The sequence below is a fragment of the Bemisia tabaci genome, chromosome 10 (assembly GCF_918797505.1).
Source record: "Bemisia tabaci chromosome 10, PGI_BMITA_v3".
NCBI lineage: Eukaryota > Metazoa > Arthropoda > Insecta > Hemiptera > Aleyrodidae > Bemisia > Bemisia tabaci.
Genome location: NC_092802.1, coordinates 15,127,182 through 15,147,574, shown reverse-complemented (window position 1 = coordinate 15,147,574; position 20,393 = coordinate 15,127,182). Strand labels below are relative to the sequence as shown.

Below are 20,393 nucleotides of genomic sequence, written 5' to 3'. Positions count from 1 at the left end.
GCATTTTGCAATTTGGAGCTATAAATTATGGCTCATCTGAAAAAACACATATGTGCGTAAGAAAAATAATGGCACATACGTTGTTTTTTAACCGGGCCAGAATTTATAGCTCCAAATTGCAAAATGCAGTCCAATTCATGAACGTCGATCGAATAGAAGGCGATACAGCATTTCAGGCCACATCTATCATCTTGGCTTTTCGAATTTTGACAATTTGAGTTGAAATTAAAATTTCCCCCAAAACATGCCAGCTGATACAAGTTTCACAAAAATCGATTGATCAGGAGTCGCATACCGCACGATCAGTAAGACCCTTCGAAGTGGTGAACGATACCAGTCAATTTACGGAAGTCAGTGCGCCTTCATTTTCGTCTGATACTGTGCAATACGTATGTGGTGGAATAGTTGCTCAGAGCGCCTTTCTCTCGATGGCAGCAAATTACGATTGCCAATGATATTACACTTTGGCGCGCGTGCAATTGCCAATTTTCTCATCACTTATTGTGAGGTAATAAACATTTTTACCTCGATTTGCGACGTTGCAAGTTTGACACCGCCTATTTTGTACCGGCAAACGAATATGGACACTTTACAATTTGCCGTGATTTTTCCGACGCATAACGAAAAACATTACTTTAACGTTTCATTCAAGTCTGTTTGTATGCTTCCTTTGAAAAAGGAAAAAGAAGTATGAGTAGGAACCTTGGAACGAACAAAAATTAGTCCGAAATTGTATAGCCCTTGAAGTAAACGGGCCCGAAGAGTTGATAAAGCGCCTAATTTCCAAAAACCGCCCAGCGAAATGCTCAATTCGACATTCATCAGTCATCATCGGGTGAATTTTTTTTAATCTTGCGCTCAACAAAATTGTTCATCAACCATCAGTGGGCGAATAATAGCGTTGAACTCAGAATTCACTTTAGGCGAATTTTCGCGACTGGATTCGGTCGAGTTTTTTGACTCACTGCCAACCCTAATTACGAAAAACGAAATTCCCTCCGGACGACGGAGCGCCTACATTTGATTTTCATGCTGGCAACAATGACGACTACATCCAAAGTGGATGGACACAAACGTTTGCCAAAATTCATCATTCAACTAAAAGTTCTTGACTTCAGCAGGTCAGTTGAAGAAGAAAAAGAAGAGTTGTTTCATACCACTAGTGTTTCTAGGAATTGGTTAAAAAAATGAAAAATTCTGAATTCGGTTTTTTCGTGCCAAAAAACCGCCGGATACCATGTTTCACGCGAATTCACCAGTCAATAACGAAAACTCATTTTCGCCTAATTCTGAACTTAACTGGCCGCGCGCCATTTTGTCAAAAATCAAGATTTTGACTTGCGGCTTGCGCCAAAAATTTTCTCTTCTTTTCTTCTATTGATTGGTGTGTCAGTGTCTCAACGGAGAAAAAGGAAAGGTTGCCATTTCAGAAAAAAGTTGGGGTCCATAGCCCTTTCCCGTGGGGGTGGGGGCGAAAACTTTGAGGGGCCCCAAACAAAAGTAGCTACAATTTATCTATGAACATCCCGAAAGTTTCGTTTCAAAATATTAAATAGGTAAAATTTTAGAGGGGATAGAAGGAACTGTTGGGACACCTTGTATGTATTGTTATTGCGGGGTCTCTAAAATACACCGTCCTGACCCAAACCCAGGCAGTATTCTACCGTGCTAAGGAAGAACGCCGTATGAACCTTCAGGTGTTGCCAAATTTCTTTTGGTGAACCATGAATTTTCCGGAAAATTTGTAAATATTTTTCCTCCACTTTTTAAGGTAATTTTTTTCGCAATTTCACCTGATGTTCCTAAAAATTTCAAGGACAAATATTCATAACTTTTTCCAAAAATAACCATTTTCAGAGAGGAAATTTGGCAACTCTCGAATGCTCTTACGGCCTTTTTCCTTGGCACGGCAGTATTGTCGCGTTACTTGACAACCTCGATTTGATTATGACATCGTGCTGCATGTCGCGGTCGGTGTAGTGCAACAGCCAGTAGTTTTGCCGTGTTACGGCAGAAAACCGTAAGTGCGGTCTTGGATGGGCCTCGAGGCACATAAGAGCATGTGCTAACCATGGCTCATGTAGAACTACACTTGCGGCTCTCTTCCGTAACGCGGCAGAATTAACCTCGCGTGCTGCTCTTTTCTTGCCCGTTCCTTTGTGGTTGACTTTCCGACCGCTCGGTGCTTGTTGGGAAACCGGTACCACATAAAGTTCTATCTCAAGCTTGCGCGAGCTTTTCTCCATAGTTTGTTAACCGCTCTGCCGTGGTAGCGAAGAAAGCCGTAACTCTCAAATTTTGCGAAATCGAGTTTCCCCTCAAAATTCGTCTCAGAGCCCAATTAAGGTGATTCGATGGACGCCATATTTTGTGTCAGAACGGCATGCTATATATCGCTTCAATGGAGAATTTGCAAGGGTCTGAAATTTGATGAATTTCCTGTTTAAGTGGAATCCTCTGAGTGAACTGAACACGAAGATACCCTTGATTCATAAATTGAGCAATTATTAGAGGAGATATGACAAAATAACCGATTCTGCTAAAATACATGTGTTTAAATGGGAAATGCCGCCAGATGACGTCACAAGGCGGCACATTTTCTCACTTTTAAATCAATGTTTCTCCAATTTCCCATGTCAGAAAAAAATTATGAAAAATGTTGCGAACTCAGCTCATTAGGCACTTTCAGATGAAGCAATAAAAAAATTGCGTGCAAATTCTCCATTGGTTCTATTTTTTCAGCTACTCGTCATTTTTCTCCAATTTTGAGATCGCAATTCTGTTGTCGAAAAGGCTTGCAAATTTTCAGGGATAAAGGCCGAATGAAATCAGTTTCTGCAGATGCACTCGTCAGTTCCGTTAAAATTTGTCGCCAGTACCGGGATTCGAACCCGGAACCTATTGACGGCTCAACACAAAAGTTTGGTTCATACGGACATAAAACACAAAATTATCAAAACCTTTGGTTGGCTCCGGTGTTTCCCAGTCTCTCCGTTGTTTCCTGCTCTAAATTTTCTCTAAAATCTAAAAACTCTCAGTAATTTTGATGTTTTTCACAACGATTTTGTTGTTTTTTGTTGCAGGCGAGGCTGGTGTTGCGGTTGAGGGCGAGTGCGGGCATGCGGCCGCGCCTGTGCCTGTTCCGTGACGGGCAGCCGGGCTCGTAGCCGGCCGCGCCGGGCGAGAAAGCCGGGCGTCCCGGGGTCGGCGCCGCGACGCCGATATGCCCGGCCTCGTCGTGTTCCGGCGCCGCTGGAGCGTCGGCAGCGATGACCTCGTCGTCCCTGGGGTCTTCCTCTTCACCCTCCACGTCACATGGTGAGTTCTTTTTTCTCTCTCGTATCTTGAAGCGTTAGACATACCGTCCGTTCTGCCCAGATAGTGAAGAGACAGAGGTGTCTACAAGTCCGGAATTTCCGGAAAGTCCGGAAATAGTACTGATTTTTTGAGAACGGTCCGGAAGTACTGAGAAAGTGCGGAAATTCCGCTAGAAGGTCCGGAATTTTTCATTTTTGTCACAATTTGGGAGAAAAATTCAACTTTTTGAAATTTTTCGAATTTCGTGAAATGGAGGTACTGAAAAAGTGCTGAATTTTTCCGTGGAGAAGGTACTCTATTTCTCGAAAATGTACTGAAACTGTACCGTAAAAGTACTGATTTTTGGCCAGCCTGTTTTATTGGACACTCTGAGAGAGCAGTAAGCGTCAAATTCAAAATCGAGTCTCCTTCAAAATTCATCTAATCTCTCTTAGATGAAATCACTGATATAGCTAAGACGGCGAAATTCATCTTAATTATACCAAAACGAGACATGTGAGAAATCTGTAAGTGCGCAAAAAATGACGTAGTTTCAGGCAAGACAGCAGTAAGTGACAATATTCCTCCAGAGAGCCAATGAAAATAGTGCTTTCAAGTAACGTGCCGCCCTCATTACTCACACACTCTCACACGTGTTCTCCAATGGCCAGGAATTCTAAGTAGGAATTGGCCAAGTTGACCGCACTGTGTTTGACGCAATGCGTGAAGTATTCATGCAGTGTTGTAGGCGCTAATACGTTTTACATGCCGACCGCCTCTCCTTTTCATCTCAAGTTGTCGTCATCATTGCTCTCTGCGCCACGCTGCTTCAGGCCAAATTGCGGGTTTGGTCTCTCTCTTAACTCGACTTATTGAAGGCTCTGTCTCTTGTATCACCGAAAAATGACCAAATTATAAATTACCATAATCTCAGGAAATGAGAGATTTTGTCACATTTTCTCGTTTGTAATTTTTTTTCGGAATCCGAATTTTTTTATACCTGGATTTAAAAAAAATTGTAGAATTTGAGCCATGGGCCGCTACCCATGTGGCCACCCTTAAATCCGGCCCTGATCAGTTGTGTAGCACCATGGCAGCGTTGCAAAATAGTTCAAATGCTGGAAATGTTATTGGTAATGATTCCAGGTATTGACATCCGTGATGACTATTTTGGAAATGTTTTTAGTGGAATATTTGCATAATTTTGCAACGCTGCCATGGTACTACTCAATCGAGCATAGAGTATTTCATGGTAAAAACGATTATGAATGCGAACCTTTTTAGAACCAGCAACAACATCAGCAGCCACCAGCTCAAGATAACTAGAGCGCCTGCAATTTTTCGTGTATGTAATACGGACACCCCGAGAACACGAATAGTTGCATCCAGAACTAGCCACTGAAAAATTGTCCGTCAGAATCTAAGAATAAAGCCAAAAATACTGCTTTCAATTCTCAGAAGATTTGAAGGCTGCGATATCGAATCTAGAACAGTATACTTTTGACTTTCTTTTAAGATTTTCGAGGACAATTTTTTGCATCAACATTTCATAATCTAGAGACTACCGCAATACTAGATTTAGATACTGCGAAGTGGGCATGAACACAAGTTAACAATCGAACCTACGGCTACTGCCATTCTCCTAAGGCTTTAAAAGTTGATCTCGTGATGGAAACTTTCTAATTAATTCATCTAGAATTCGTGCGATCAGTCAGTTGCATTAAGATATTCCGATTCGTTGTAATTACCAAAATCCACAATCAAAGCGGTGGCAAAACACGGATCTGGAAGTTGAGTAGTCACCTCCTTGGGGAAAGTCTTAATGAAAAGAATCTCAAGTCTCCCCGACTCTTTTTCCAGTCTCTCATTCATGAAACATCGACCTCACCGTCTCTCGTTCCTCTAATCTATTAGCCCCGTCACGTTGCACAGTGGATCGAGTCAATCAGAAAGGTCGGACATAAAATTTTCGAATAAAACTGCAAATTTCTATGTTTAGTCGTATTTTGTTCGCCGCAACAATTGTTTCCTGTTACCGATTGTGTGTTATTCGCGTCACTTTTTCACAACCAATGAGAGCAAAGCAGCTAGAAGTGAGGTTAGAAATCTTGTTAACAAATTTACACAACAGTCGTAACAAAGCTCTGAGGACGTCCCGATTGTTTCGAAACAATGTCGCAAAACATTGCCAAATCGTGCAAAATAATGAAACGAATATAAATAGGCCACGCCCCTTAACATAAATAACATTCGAACAAAATATGACTGTTACGAGATGTTCCGAGTTGTTTCGTCGAACAAAATACGACTTTTAATTCGTCACATTTCAAACTTCAAGAGGTGCTTCTTGAAGAAAATTTCACGAGGAAACCAACAGAACCACTTTCAGAACTTCGAAGTATTGTATGAACGGAGTTATGAGCTTTTAAAGTTTCCAAATTTCGTCCGACTTCTCCAATTGACTCGACCCACTGAGCGTCGGTCGTAAGACGTGCATCCCTACACGCAGCGCACCTGAAAGCGAAATTCCTCCAATCGTAAAGACGAGAGAAAAATTCGTATCGTTAGAAGCATCAGGAAGATTGAGGCAATAGACTCCGGAGGTTCATCGTCGCTATTGAAAAGCCCTTCTCGTGTTCCACCGTATCTCTTCCTTGGACCCACCCCCGTCCCCTTGCCTGTCCCCCCTCGTCCCCCGTCCCCTTGTCTGCCCCCATCCCCTTGCTTGCCCCCTCACCCACGCCGTCACCAGTGGCGAGGCGTGAACGATCGACTATCGATATTTTCTCATTTGAAGCTACGGTAAAGAATCGATTATTAGGATGCTCCTTGTAAACACCCTGTTTATCGATCCTTTACCATAGGTTTAAAAGGCAGTTTAATCGACTTATCGCAAAGTACGCTACGCCACTGGCCCCCACCTGAATCGGAGAGGGGGTTATTCTTAAAATCGATGGCGGCAAAGGTTGTTAAAAGCTGCAGACTTCGAGTGAGAGGGAGACGTGGGGGTAGGATGACGGGGGGGGGGGGGTTAGTAGCGGAGGGGGGGGGGGTTGAACGAGCGCCAAAACGCCTCGTAATTAATCCGTTAGCGGGTTGAGCTCCTCGGAGACCTCCGTCCGAGGTGGATTACGGCCGACTGCGAAGAATCAACGAATTCGACGTTAATTGAAGCCCGGCTTGTTTTATTGTTCCGAGCTCGGTCAGTTTCCTTCCCGACCGCCGCCGCACGGTGGACCGAGTGAAAATTTGGAAACTTTCAACGCTTTTAACTCCGTTTTTACAAAACTTCGAGGTTCGAGAAGTGGTTCCATTGGTTTCCTCGTAAAATTTTCTTTCAACGCTTATAACTCCGTTTATACAAAACTTTGAGGTTCTAAAAGTGGTTCCATTGGTTTCCTCGTAAAATTTTCTTCGGTAAGCACCCCTTAAAGTTTAAAATATGATGGAATGAACATCAAAATTTTTAGTTTCAGTCAAAAATTTTATGTCCGACGTCTTTAATTGACTCGATCCACTGTGCGCCGCCGCACAATCGAGCGAGTCAGTGAGAGAGGTCGGACATGAAATTTTGGCTAAAACTGCTAATTTTGATTTTCATTTCGTCACATTGTAAATTTTAAGGGGTGCTTACCGAAGACAATTTCACGAGTAAACCAAGGGAACCACTTTTAGAACCTCAAACGGACCTCAACCTTTGTATAAACGGAGTTATAAGCGTTGAAAGTTTCCAAATTTTGTCCGACCTCTCCTATTGACTCGGTTCACTGTGCGCCGCGCCGCCGCACGTTCTGCCGAGCTATGGCTAAACGCCGTATGAAAATATGAATGTCGCCACATTTCTAGTGATTAAATATTTATTTTTGGGAAAGTTATCAGTATTTTTCCTCGAGACTCTCTGATGACTTTGATGAATTGTGAATTGTAAATTGTGAATTCCGTGAAAAGTTGGAAGAAAAAAATTCACCTGTCTCGTATTTATGCTAAAAGGAACTATATGTGCATAGGGTTTATGTGGAACATAGTTCCTCTAGCATAAATACGTCCATATGTGAAACGTAGGTATGCTCCTGCCGACTCCTGGCAGCTTTTTGTTCCCGTCGCCAAAGCCGTAGTGCAACATTTGAATTTCAATAACTTTCCAGTCTCGGCCGAAAATAAATATGATCGCTCGCCGATAAAAATTAGAGTCCCTTCATGGAGAGAGTTAAGACAACGCGGCCTATGGGTGTCAAAAACGGGAGTAAAGATTACAAAAATCGAACTTTTTTTGTAATCTTTGATCGACCTATTCCCGACTGCCTATCTCCGTTCCCTCTCTCATTCCACTTGTTCCTTGCCGTAACCCCAATTCCTCGGTCCATTCCAGTTTATAATATTTGCAATGGACCACTTGATGAGGTACGAACAGAGACAAGAGACCCTCCACTGGCCTCCTAGCGACAGGTGGAACAACACCAACTAACAACATACCATCCAGCGATGAGGAAAAATATTGGAGGTTAGGACGAGTTAGTCAAAAACATCGGCCTTTCGGGTAAGCGTCGTCGGTTGAATTTCCTCGATTTTTTTAAAGTTTTTTTCTATTATAGTAACATTTTAGGTTTAAAATATTCTATTAGAATGTCGAGCGCGTTACAGAGCACTATATCGTACATAATTCAGCTCGGATTTATTCTCAGATTCGTAATAAACGGGGTCCTGTAGTACGGAGTCGTAAAGGTTTTTTTGTGATCCTTCAGAGAGAATTGCAACGGAGAAATGTCATTGATGCGGATTCTTAGCTCTTATCTTGAACGTCATATCTTTAGTGTTATTAGTGCGCGTTCACCGTTAAAATGTGTTCGATTCTTGTGCTCTAAGTTCTCAGTTTTAGTGCGAGAAAATGCTGTTTTTCCACTCCGATCCCTCACCATGTTTTCAAGCCCAGCATTTTGCTAATGTGTAAGTAGAAAACCTCGTTTTACTCCTCAGACTTTTCCTCCATTTTCTAAACTGCAAGAATCAAAATTACATGATGCGCTCCTGCTCAAAAAGTGCAAGTCCAACAAGGAAACAACCCACTAATATTGCTATAATTATTGTTAATTACTCCATGTACTGACGATTTAAAAGATTCTTCATCAAGTCATTAAAGGACTCTAGGAAAATGTTGAATGATCACCACTTCAGGTGTCTGCTGAAAATACCCGATGAAATGCATCTTTTCATGCAAAGAATATTAAAATTGTTATTCTAAAAATTTCCTTGTTTGTTCGCAGATGCTGCATAATCGGCAGATTGTTAATCATTTTATGAATCATCACACATTGAAAACCTGTCTTTTTCCGTATGAAAATGCTCACCATGTTTTCAAGCCCAGCATTTCGCTAATGTGTAAGTAGAAAACCTCGTTTTACTCTCCAGACTTTTTCTCTATTTTCTAAACTGCATGCATTAAAATTACATGATACGCTCTTGCTCAAAAAGTGCAAGTCCAACAAGGAAACAACCCACTAATATTGCTATAATTATTGTTAATTACTCCATGTACTGACGATTTAAAAGATTCTACATCAAGTCATTAAAGGGCTCTAGGAAAATGTTGAATGATCACCACTTCAGGTGTCTGCTGAAAATACCCGATGAAATGCATCTTTTCATGCAAAGAATATTAACATTGTTATTCTAAAAATTTCCTTGTTTGTTCGCAGATGCTGCATAATCGGCAGATTGTTAAACATTTTATGAATCATCACACATTGAAAACCTGTCTTTTTCCTTATGAAAATGCTCACCATGTTTTCAAGCCCAGCATTTTGCTAATGTGTAAGTAGAAAACCTCGTTTTACTCCTCAGACTTTTCCTCCATTTTCTAAACTGCAAGAATCAAAATTACATGATGCGCTCCTACTCAAAAAGTGCAAGTCCAACAAGGAAACAACCCACTAATATTGCTGTAATTATTGTGAATTACTCCATGTACTGACAATTTAAAAGATTCTCTAATAAGTCAATTGAAGACTCAATGGAAACACTGAGCAAACACCATATCAGGTGTCTGCTGTAAATAACTGTTGGAATGTTTCTCAGCATTCTGCCTCCCCTTTCAATCGTTGGCGACACCTTTGCAGGGATAAAACTCATTTTTTAGGAGCCTAATTAACTTTTTGCATATTCATTATGGCGCATTCAATTTTGGTACGTCAACTTTTTTAGGCGCCACAATGTCCCAGTCCTGTAATTTTATGGTTTGCCTGTAGAAGGCAGAGCACTGTCTTCACTTGAAAAATACAATGATTTTTTTTCTAAGGAAAGTATCTTTTGTGTTCACAGAAGCTGCATAGTTGGCGAACTGTAGAAGATCCAGCAATCATGATATGTGAATTCAAATCTTCAATGTAATGTGTTAAACTTGTCTACGTCTAGTGATGCTCAATGTTGTTTATCTATGATTAGTTTCTGTCACATCACCTAGCAAGAGTGTGTCACCATTGCCCTCGATTTTGTTGTAAAATGAAAATGAAATTTTATCAATTAAAGCCTTCTAAAATCTTGCTCATATCTTGCCTTTTGTCACTCAGTTTGTTTCCCCCTAGCTGTGAATATCATTCCATGTCCATATGGCCCGTAGACAATGACCGTTCCAATTTATCCTGCAAGTCATGTGTGACTTTAACCATTCAAAAATACAAACTAGGAAGAAAAGAATAAGTCATAATATGCTACAGCATAAGTTCTATGTTTTAATGCTCAAACTATGTCTTCATTTCCATTTCATTCGCTAGATATCAATAATATCATTTTCAAAAATAGTGAGGGCATGTTAAATTTCTTTTGAAGTTTTCAATAATGAAACATTCTGTCTCTCTCAAAATATTCCTCTGTAAGTAACGCCTGCCTAATTTCCTGAATGTGGAAGTCACCGATGCCTGAATTTTGCATTTAAGGCGCAAAATTTAGGGTACCGATGAAGATCCGAGCTCAGCAGTAATCAGTTTGTCTGAACTATTTAAATAAATTCGATGTAAATCTTTGTTATGAAGCATTGATCTGATGACTTCTACATTCAAGGCACATTCAACTCTCACATTCAGCATGTGATTGCGGTATCAGATAAGAAAGGAATCAAATTTAAACCAAAATTTTGCAACACCAACAACCACAACAATGATCCATCGCATTATTTAGATGTTTTGGTATCCACATTTTGGAGAGAATGTTGAAGAATGTAAACTAAGCTGAGTAAACACTTAAAATTTTAACTGAGAGCAAGCGCGAATCGTACAAATTGACGGTGTAAGTCGGCAATCACACAACTCGGTTTGCAACGTGGCTGACTTCCTGTAATACTTTAATTCTGAAATGGAAAACTACTCAACAGCAATTCTATAAAACTGCCGTGATTTTTCTTGTCCGTGCGAAAAAAATTCTGCAAAAACTTCAAGAAATGGTGTCAATTTGTTCTCCTGTAAGATAATAACATAGAGGCGGAGATTTTCAGACAACCCAAATGAGATATGTGATTGCGGACTTACACCATCGAAGTGTTGATGTGTAGGTAAGACAGGTACTTCCATTTTGCAGCATGATGATTTTTATAGCAGGAGAATATGGTCACAGAAGAGGAGTTCAGCTCTCCATACGAGATTATTATTGACTAAACTTCACTGTTTACGTCAATTAATAATAGCGAATCAATGCTGAAAAAGGCTGACCAATAAGATGCTGAAAAAAGGTATGGTATATTTACTCGAAGCACAGCAATAAATAATATAAGTCAACACTGGAAAAGATCTTGGTACCGCATACAAATAAAATCCTGACCAAAACAACGCGACTTTCGGTGAGAATACTTCTAGAATCAATCAAGGTTGAGAGACAGAATACTTCTTCACTGCAGCTAAAGTATTACTTTGAAAGCAAAGAAGATTACTATGATCATACAAATGATTCGCAAGATGATTGCCATTGGGAAAGGCTGGGAAAACAGGAGTCATAGTCAAAATACTTGGAAACAACACTTGGCACTAGGTGAAAAACGATGAAAAATACGGGATAATTTCACTAAGATGGATGTTATGTGCTACTACAATGTTCTCTACGTAACTCGTCAGCTTTTCATAGAGTTCCAAAACTTTCGTTACCGGGGAAATCATAAATTTTCTTAAAATTCTAGCTTTCCTCCATAAGAGACCGTTGAAATGTTTTGCCTAACTTCGGCATAACCTTATTCATCGATGGATGGTATGTTGTTAGTTGGTGTTGGGTGGAAGCTTTTACTTTCGGGGTTTCAACAATTCCTTATGGACAATTATGAGCGAGCAACAGTCATCACCCTATTTTCGGCTGTTGACTTACCTACATGGTCGATGATGAGCTTCGGATGACGTCATAAGCCAAACAACTTTCCCAAACGTCGGCCATTTTCGGCTTGTTTGCGAAACGAAACTGCCAACACGTTGTTGAACATCAACCATGTAGGTAAGTCAACAGTAGAATGCTCAAGTCCCGAAAGTAAAAGCTTCCACCATAGCCAAGTTACTAGTGGAGGGTCTCTTGTCTCTGGGTACGAATTTAAGCAATCTGATACTAGTTTCTGAACCAGAATCTCACGTAGAACACGATTCGCCAACGAAAATTACTGAAATCAACTCCTTACGAAGATATAAACGCTTTTATTTCACATTGGGTACCTACGAAGAAAAAATTCTTGAACTGCCCGCTCACAAGAAACTCAAAGCTCTACGTGAGTCAAATCGAGCACTACAACAGTTTCAGCAGAGTTTCAGCAAGCTTCTCAATCGAGCAATGTTCATTTCCCTCCATGTGTTGTTCAAACTATAAGAAATTTGCTGTAGCTGAACCAAAGCGTCAAGATTGAGGTTGCCAGATTTTTATATCGCAGAGACAGTCATGATAACGTTTAGCGCGCGATGTGAATCACGTAGAGCATTGAGTTTTCATCAGCGGGCGGTTTAAATTCACGCATCAAGAATTGTTAATTATCTTCGTAAGGAGTTGATTTCGGTAATTTTCGTTGTGTCTATTGTGTTTTACGTGAAGTTTTGGTTCAGAGATATGTATTAGAATGCTGCAATTCGTACCTTGTCAAGTGGTCAATTGGTGGAAAAATCTGTATTCCCGTCTGTGACACTATGAAGGCCTAAAATACGGCAACCAATTAGAGATGGATTCGCATTGTCTTTGCTCTAGTATAAAGTCTTTACTCAACTCGATACGCACATTATTTGAAAAAAAAATAACAAGAGCTGGAAGGAATGCGCGTTTCGCGGACTCTCCACAGAAGAGCGAACCCGAGGTTTCTATTTTTAAACGCCGGGGGCGCTGAAAAATCCGAGGAAACAAGAGAAGAATTCGACAAGGGCGATGCAATTCCGATGTCCCAGGTGAAGTGCTACAACACGCTGTCCGCCCCGAGGTCTAAACTTAGAGGAGCTTTCGCCGGAAAGTTGCCCAGGAAAGGACGTTATTCAGGGGCGCGGCGAGCTTTGCGATATATCGATTAATCTACCATTTAAACCCATGGAATAGGATCGATTAATAGAGTGTTCGCAGAGAACACCTTATTAATCGATTCTTCGCCGTAGTTTCAAATGGGAAAATATCGATAATCGATCGTCTTGATTATTTATAACGCGCTAACAACGTCCGGACTCCTGATTTCACCGGGCGGCGAGAATAGAGTGACAGGGAGAGGAGATAAGAATTGACCTTTCGATTAGGGTAGTTTTCGGGACCGATGACGCATGCAGAGACAAAGGAGGGGGTGAGCGAGGATAAGGGTGGGGGAGGGGTTCCAGGAACTTCGCTCCGGATTCGTTGACCTTTACGGTGTTTTCCGGGGGCAGTCTTCGAATTTTCCCCTGACGTTTTTCACACGGTCCCCCTAGCATTCACGCACGTCAAGTATGCATGTGCGTGGGGTCTCTCCAGAGTGGCATGAAACGTAAGAAAGAAATTAAAGATTGGAAATTTCAGCGAAATATTTCATGAAATTTCACGAGGCTGTGATATATTTCTAATTTTTCAGGGGCTAGAGTATGCAACCCGCAATCAAACATCCAAAAACGGAAGAAAATCACAATTTTTACACTTTGCGAGACATAAAAAGAAACCAGTATTTTTCAATGTCTTTCATAAATTTCTGAAATTTCATGAAATGTTTCACGTGAAATTTCAAGATTTTATTTTTCATGAAATTCTGCCACCCTGGGTCTCCCCCAACCGAGGGACCTTTAGCTCTGGTGCTGCGTGATTTGCGATTTATCGATTGATCTGTCATTTAGACCTATGCTGCCGTGCTAAGTACGTCGCACGCAACGAGCAACGCAACGCACTGCAGTGTGAGCGCAATGCGTGAAGTATCTCTGCAGTCTTGTAGGCGCTAATACGCGTTCCGTGCGCTAGCCGCATTATTGCGCCCCGCTTTGTTTGACTTGACTCTAATATTCAAACCCGCGGAGTCAGCGCATGAGTTTGAAATGTGTGAATTTTGAAATAAACGCATATTTCTTACGCAGATTGTGAAGTAGGGAGCGTATTCCAGACTTTTTCGATGTGCTCATCGTGATTTTTGAGTCATCTACTATCCGTAATAACTTTTGTATTTGCTCTAACTGAAGTTTGCAATACACTGGAAAAAAAAAACACATAGGATCTAGAGTCCAGACTCTTAAAAACATCGACAAGAAAAAATTCTCTGGATTCAATCGGATTTGTGCTTAGATCAAGAACCAAGCCTCTTAATTTGAGCGGATTTCCTTTTGATTTAAGCTTAAATCTGATTAAATCAAGAGTATTTTTTCTTGTCAATGTTTTCAAGAGTCTGGACTCTAGATCCAATGTTTTTTTTTCCGGTGCGTATCTCATTTCATCGACATCGCCTTCAATTACCCTGATGGCAATATGAGCCACTTCGGAGCAGGAATAGTTGTGTGCAGTAATTTCGTCACGTGTTTCCTCGTTACAGCTCCCGTAATGATGCCCATTAAGCAGCGGTACTCAGGTATACTGCCGTGCTAAGAATGAACGCCTTATAAGCTTGGACGTGGCCGAATTTCCCTCGTTTAGACATAAATTTTCCGGGAAACCTGTGAATATACTACCTCCTACTTTGCACAGAATTTCGTTCGTATTCGGATTTAAATGGACCACCAGACAAGGTACAAATTTCAGCATTTTGATTTGTGTTCCTTATCCAAAATTTCACGTAAAACACGATGCGCACAACAAAAATTACCAAACTCAACTCTTTACGAAGATACTTAATGATTCTTGATGCGTGAATTCAAACCATTCGCTCATGAAAACGCAATGCTCTACGTGATTCACATCGCGCGCTAAACGTTATCATGACAATCTTTGCGATATGAAAATCTGGCAACGTCGATCATGACGTTTTGGCTCAGTTTTAGAAAATCGCCTGTAGTTTGAACAACGCATGGTGGGAAATGAACATTGCTCGATTGAGAAGCTTGCTGAAACCGTTGTAGTGCACGATTTGACTCACGTAGAGCTTTGAGTTTCTTGTGAGTGGGCAGTTCAAATTCCTCGTAACCAATGTGAAATAAAAACGTAAATATCTTCGTTTGGAGTTTGTTTCATTAGTTCTCGTCGCGCGAATCGTGCTCTACGAGAAATTCTGCTTAAGAAGCATGTATCAGAATACTTAAATTTGGACCTTGTCTAGTGGTCCATTGTGGGCAAATAAAGTTTCCAAATTTTGTCCGACCTCTCCTATTGACTCGATCCACTGTGCGCCGCGTCGGTTGTCAGATCTGCCGTGCTAAGTGTGAAATAAATAAAACCAATGTGAAATAAAAACGTTAATATCTTCGTTAAGAGTTGGTTTCAGTCATTTTTGTTGCGCGAATCGTGTTCTACGTGAAATTCTGGCTAAGGAGCATGTATTAGATTGCTTAAATTCGTACCTTGTCTAGTGTTCCTTTATCTGAAATTTTCATGGAAAAATACTCATACCTTTCCTTAAAAACAAATGATTGGCCATATGGCGTTTATCCTTAGCACGATAGTCTATATAAGCTCTATCTTTTCATTAATTGGGCAGTGCTCACTTTCAAGCATTAATGGTGTTAGCTGTTGAGTTTTTGAATAGTCGTGAGCAATATACCTCTCATTAAATACATTGCACCGTGCAGTCAAAGCCCAATATTCGTTCAGAGAGCATCGATAAAATCCCCGCAGAGCTGGATACCTGCCAACCACTACCGTCACTAAACTCTGTAGCAGCGCTTGACGCAACGACTACTTTTTTATGGAAATTTTTCGGTTTCCACGGGTCGTGATCGAGTCCAGAACTCCAGACTTTGACCAGGTCTGTTCCGCCCCTTTACGAGCGTAGCCGCATTAAGGAAAAATTTGGAAATCCAGATGAAGTTGTGGGATGTATAGGGAAACCGAAATTAATCGGGTGAAACTAAAGTGTACCCAAGGTCAGGGAAAACGTGTATTTACGGAAGTTACGGATAGGACGTGTGTCGCGTTACATAGCTTATTATCCGCTTAGCTTGGGCTGCGTTAAGCAGAAAGGAACCAAGCCACATCCGCCATCGCCAAAAACTGGGCAATTTAATTTTTTGCATGGAAACGGTCGTGCGGATTTTTATGAAAATTTCTGTGAATTTTCTGCATAATACGAAGCAAAGTCCGTGACAGTATCAAAAGAATCTGCACCAAAGTTCCCTTATAAAAAATTAAATTGCCCATTTAAATTTGGCAATGGCTAAGTGGCTTGGTTCCTTTCTGCTTAACGCGGTCCATCCATCGCATTGGAAATCTTGAAATTATTATGTATTATCCGGTATTTTCTGAAAAGTCTGGGAATTATCTCAAAATTGATCAGGACAAACATAGAAAGTCAGAGAATTCTGAAAAACTGAAATTATGACATTGCGACGCCTCTGATCAGGAAAGCGTCTTAATCTACGTAAAGTCAATAGTTAAGAATTATATTCATCTCAATTTCTTACAACATGTATCTGATTTTATTACCTTATAATTTCATGCAATCATGCGTGCAGCTATTATAGTCATAATCATCGCAACTTGGCAACGCTGCTTTTCCTTCTTTTATCCTCCAAGCCTTTTATAATATCGATTTTGGTTGAAATTGAATTAGCATCTGAGGGCACTTTTTTCTTTATTGTCGTCGGCAGTAGGATTGCCCAGAGAAAGATGCAAGAAAACTTAATTTAAGTGAACGAACAAACAATTTCACGGAACGTCATTAGTTTTTCTCTCGTATGATTTCAATTGAATGTAAAACACTGGTTTTATCCCTCATCAGACAAAAAGGAAAATACCTGTGTCGTCTCTTTTTTTGCTTCGTACATTTCAAATATTCCGGAGGGGTTAATCCTGCGCTTTTAAGTTATTTTCTCATCTCCCCAGTTGAGTACATTGTTAAAAATACTGGAGTGATATTGGACCACTCGACAAGGTACGAATTTAAGCATTCTGATACATGTATCTTTACCAGAATTTCACGCAGAACACGATTCGCGCAACGAAAATTACTGAAACCAACTCCTAACGAAGCTATTAAAATTTTTATTTCTTATCGGTTACGAGGAATTTGAACTTCCCGCTCACTAGAAACTCAAAGCTCTACGTGAGTCAAATCGCGCACTACAACGGTTTCAGCAAGCTTCTCAATCGAGCAATGTTCATTTCCCACCATGTGTTTTTCAAACTATAAGTAATTTGCTATAGCTGAGCCAAAGTGTCAAGATTAAGGTTGCCAGATTTTTTTATCGCAGAAACGTTCATGATAACGTTTAGCGCGCGATGTGAATCACGTAGAGCATTGAGTTTTCATGAGCGGGTGGTTTAAATTCACGCACCAAGAATCATTAATATCTTCGGAAGGAGTTGATTTTGGTAATATTCGTTATGCGCATCGTGTTTTACGTGAAATTTTGGTGAAGAAATGTGTATCAGAATGCTGAAATTCGTACCTTGTTTAGTGGTCCTTTACACTTAAACAAGGGTCTATATAGCGCCCATGCACCTCGCGTAAAAACAGCTAGGAGTGAACTCGGTGGGAGTTCCGAGCTCCGCTTTGTGGTGTAAGACGCCCCAGGGTAGGAGTGACAGGGAAGTCGCGAAAAAATCAGTTGGCGTATCGGGATTAGATAAATCAGTAAATGCTGCCCTTCGCGATGCAGCGATGCATACTCGCTGGCTTTATCCATCCTTGGGACTCATGACGTCATCGAGTGCCCAATGCGCACCGCGGACAGCATCGATTCTGGATCCAGGGGAGTTTCATTGAAATATTAATCACCGGCATAGCGTTAGGCCCACGTCTCGCCCAGTTTACGGGATGTTAAGCTCTTAACGATTGCCGCGTTTAACGCCGCACAGTGGATCGACTTAATGGACCTTTAGACAAAGCACGAATTTCAGCATTCTGATACATGTTTCTTCACCAAAATTTCACGTAAAACACGACGCGCACAACGAAAATTACCGAAATCAACTCTTTCCGAAGATATTTAATGATTCTTGGTGCGTGAATTGAAACCACCCGCTCGTGAAAACGCAATGCTCTACGTGATTCACATCGCGCGCTAAACGTTATCATGGCAATCTTTGCGATATAAAAATCTGGCAACGTCGATCTTGACGCTTTGGCTCAGTTTTAGAAAATCGCTCGTAGTTTGAACAACACATGGTGGGAAATGAACATTGCTCGATTGAGAAGCTTGCTGAAACCGTTGTAATGCACGATTTGACTCGCGTAGAGCTTTGGGTTTCTTGTGAGCGGGCAGTTCAAATTCCTTGTATAACCAATGTGAAATAAAAATGTTAATTTGTCCGATAGGAGTTGGTTTCAGTAATTTTCGTTGTAAGAATCGTGTTCTACGTGAAATTCTGGTTAAGATACATGTATCAGAATGCTTAAATTCGTACCTTGTCTAGTGGTCCATTTGAGAGGTCGGACATGCAATTTTTGACTGAAGCTGCACATTTTGACGTTTATTTCGTCGTATTTTAAACTTTGAGGGGTGCCTCTAGAAGAAAATTTCACTAGGAAACCAATGGAACCACTTTAAGAGCCTCAAAGGTATGTGTAAACGGAGTTGTAAGCGTTTAAAGTTTCCAGGTTTTGTCCAACTCCTCCTATCGATTCGGCCCAGTGTGTGCCGCAGCAATCTGTTCGCTTAATGGCACACATTACGCGTACCAACCTACATCCGCCTCCGATTTAGGGGTAATTAAAGTTCATCATATTCGTGACATTTACGCGCATTATTCAGCCCTTGTTTTACAAATGGTTTCGTTCCTCATTATCTGGGCGTGGGCTACATTAAGAATCGAGTGCGTTCGACAAAAAGTTCGAGAAAATTGAATGTTGTATATCGGTCTTGTTCGGTACACACGACTAAATTTTTTAGTCGATCAACCGCAGTGCTCCCATTACATGTTCGGCAAAAGTTCCGGGACTCGGAACTTTTTGTTCTAATTCCTTCCATTCCTACCGCCAAAAGCTCCAGGATTCCTTTTAGATTTTTTCAGAAGTTCCGGAAAATGCGAAAGATCCGGAACATTTCGGACATTTCAAAAAAGGTCCGGGAAAAATGCAGGAAAATCTCCAAATGGAGAATTTGCATGCAAATTTCTTATTGCTTCATCTGAAAATGCTTTCAAAGCTTATTTCACAGTATTTCTTATAATTTTTTCTGATATGGAAAATAGTATAAAAATAGATTTAACGCACCGCCTAGTGACGTCATCTGGCGGCATTTCCCATTTAAACACGTATATTTTAGCAGATTAGATCATTTTGTCATATCTTCTCCAATAATTGTTCAATTCATAAACCAAGGGTATCCTCGTGTTCAGTTCACTCAGTAGTTTCCACTGAAACACGCAATGGGCCTGTTGCATGCAAGAGATACAGCCGTGTGAGTAGACTTTTTAGAGGTTAAATGACACGAAAATCACGATGGTCACATTAAAAAAGTCTGAAATACACTCCTTACTGCGCAATTTGCGTTGTTAGGAACGCGCTTTTTTAAATTTCCCGCGTCTGGGGGCAGTTTTCTAACGGAAACAATTAACAACAACTCGCGGCTATTTCCGGTCAACTAAAACTGACAACATAACTCAAAAATCGGAGCTCGTGATATCGTGAAATGAAATGTAGAAGGATTGCGTTGGATATTTAAAAGTTGATCGATTTGGTTACCGTATAAAGCGTATATGGACCACTATAAGAGATCACGTTGGGTTTGTAAACAAACTGAAGGAAAAAATAACTTAATAACAACAACAACAACAACAACGACTCGGCATCTTCCGGGAATCACCGAGCCCGCCGTTTGCTCGTTTCCGGTGATTAGAAAACTACCCCCAGACGCGGGAAATTTGAAAAAGCGCGTTCTTAACAACGCAAATTGCGCAGTAAGGAGTGTATTTCAGACTTGTTTAATGTGACCATCGTAATTTTCGTGTCATTTAACCTCTCAATTGTCTATTCGTGCGGCTGTATCTCTTGCATGCAACAGACCCATTCATCAAATTTCAGACGCCTGCAAATTCTCTATTTTTGGAATTTGGAACTAGTTCCGGGAAACAGGAGCATTGATCAACCGAGGAAACCGAAAGTATGAACTTTTTCAGCTCACCTAGAAAGATTTCCCGGACGAATCGGTCTGACTGAGACGACCGCGTGGACTTAATTTAATATTAGGAGGACCGAAGGAAAGAGCGGGGAGAAGTCGACCACGTCTGGGGAAAGCTCGCCGAAAGCTCGTAAAAGCTAGCCGAGGAGTATCCGTGAACTTGGACCGAGTTTCTTCCGCGCCAATCTTGGACCAATCGAACGTTACACTATGTTGCCGCGTAATGTCGGGATGAATAATGAATGTAGCTGTGTTGCCATACGTAGAAAAAATTACTTTTGAAAAAAAATTTATTCCGTCTCTTTTGCGACGCGACGGTGGATGCTGGGAGCTCCGAGAGTCAATCGTTGAATCGTCATCGAATGATCTCAAATGATAAGTTCGGGACTTACCATTCAAGATCATCGATAACGGTTGACTCGACTGGTAACGATTGACTCGGAC

General features: G+C 40.9%; 1 protein-coding gene and 1 long non-coding RNA gene across 4 annotated transcripts in view; both read left to right on the top strand.

Moving 5' to 3' along the window:
- Positions 1-20,393, top strand: part of inaE (inactivation no afterpotential E) — a 245,907-nt gene that overhangs the window by 91,829 nt on the left and 133,685 nt on the right. For all 3 annotated transcript variants that reach the window (XM_019052479.2, XM_019052478.2, XM_072305188.1), the window contains exon 2: positions 3,084-3,318. In XM_019052479.2, coding sequence (XP_018908024.2) covers positions 3,224-3,318 — 95 coding nt within the window. In that variant the 5' untranslated portion in view covers positions 3,084-3,223. The remainder of the gene's footprint in view (positions 1-3,083; positions 3,319-20,393) is intronic.
- LOC140225633 (uncharacterized) lies at positions 7,766-9,840 on the top strand. The gene is made up of 4 exons (XR_011900648.1): positions 7,766-8,241; positions 8,559-8,673; positions 8,991-9,105; positions 9,613-9,840. It is a non-coding gene; the product is annotated as an uncharacterized lncRNA (long non-coding RNA).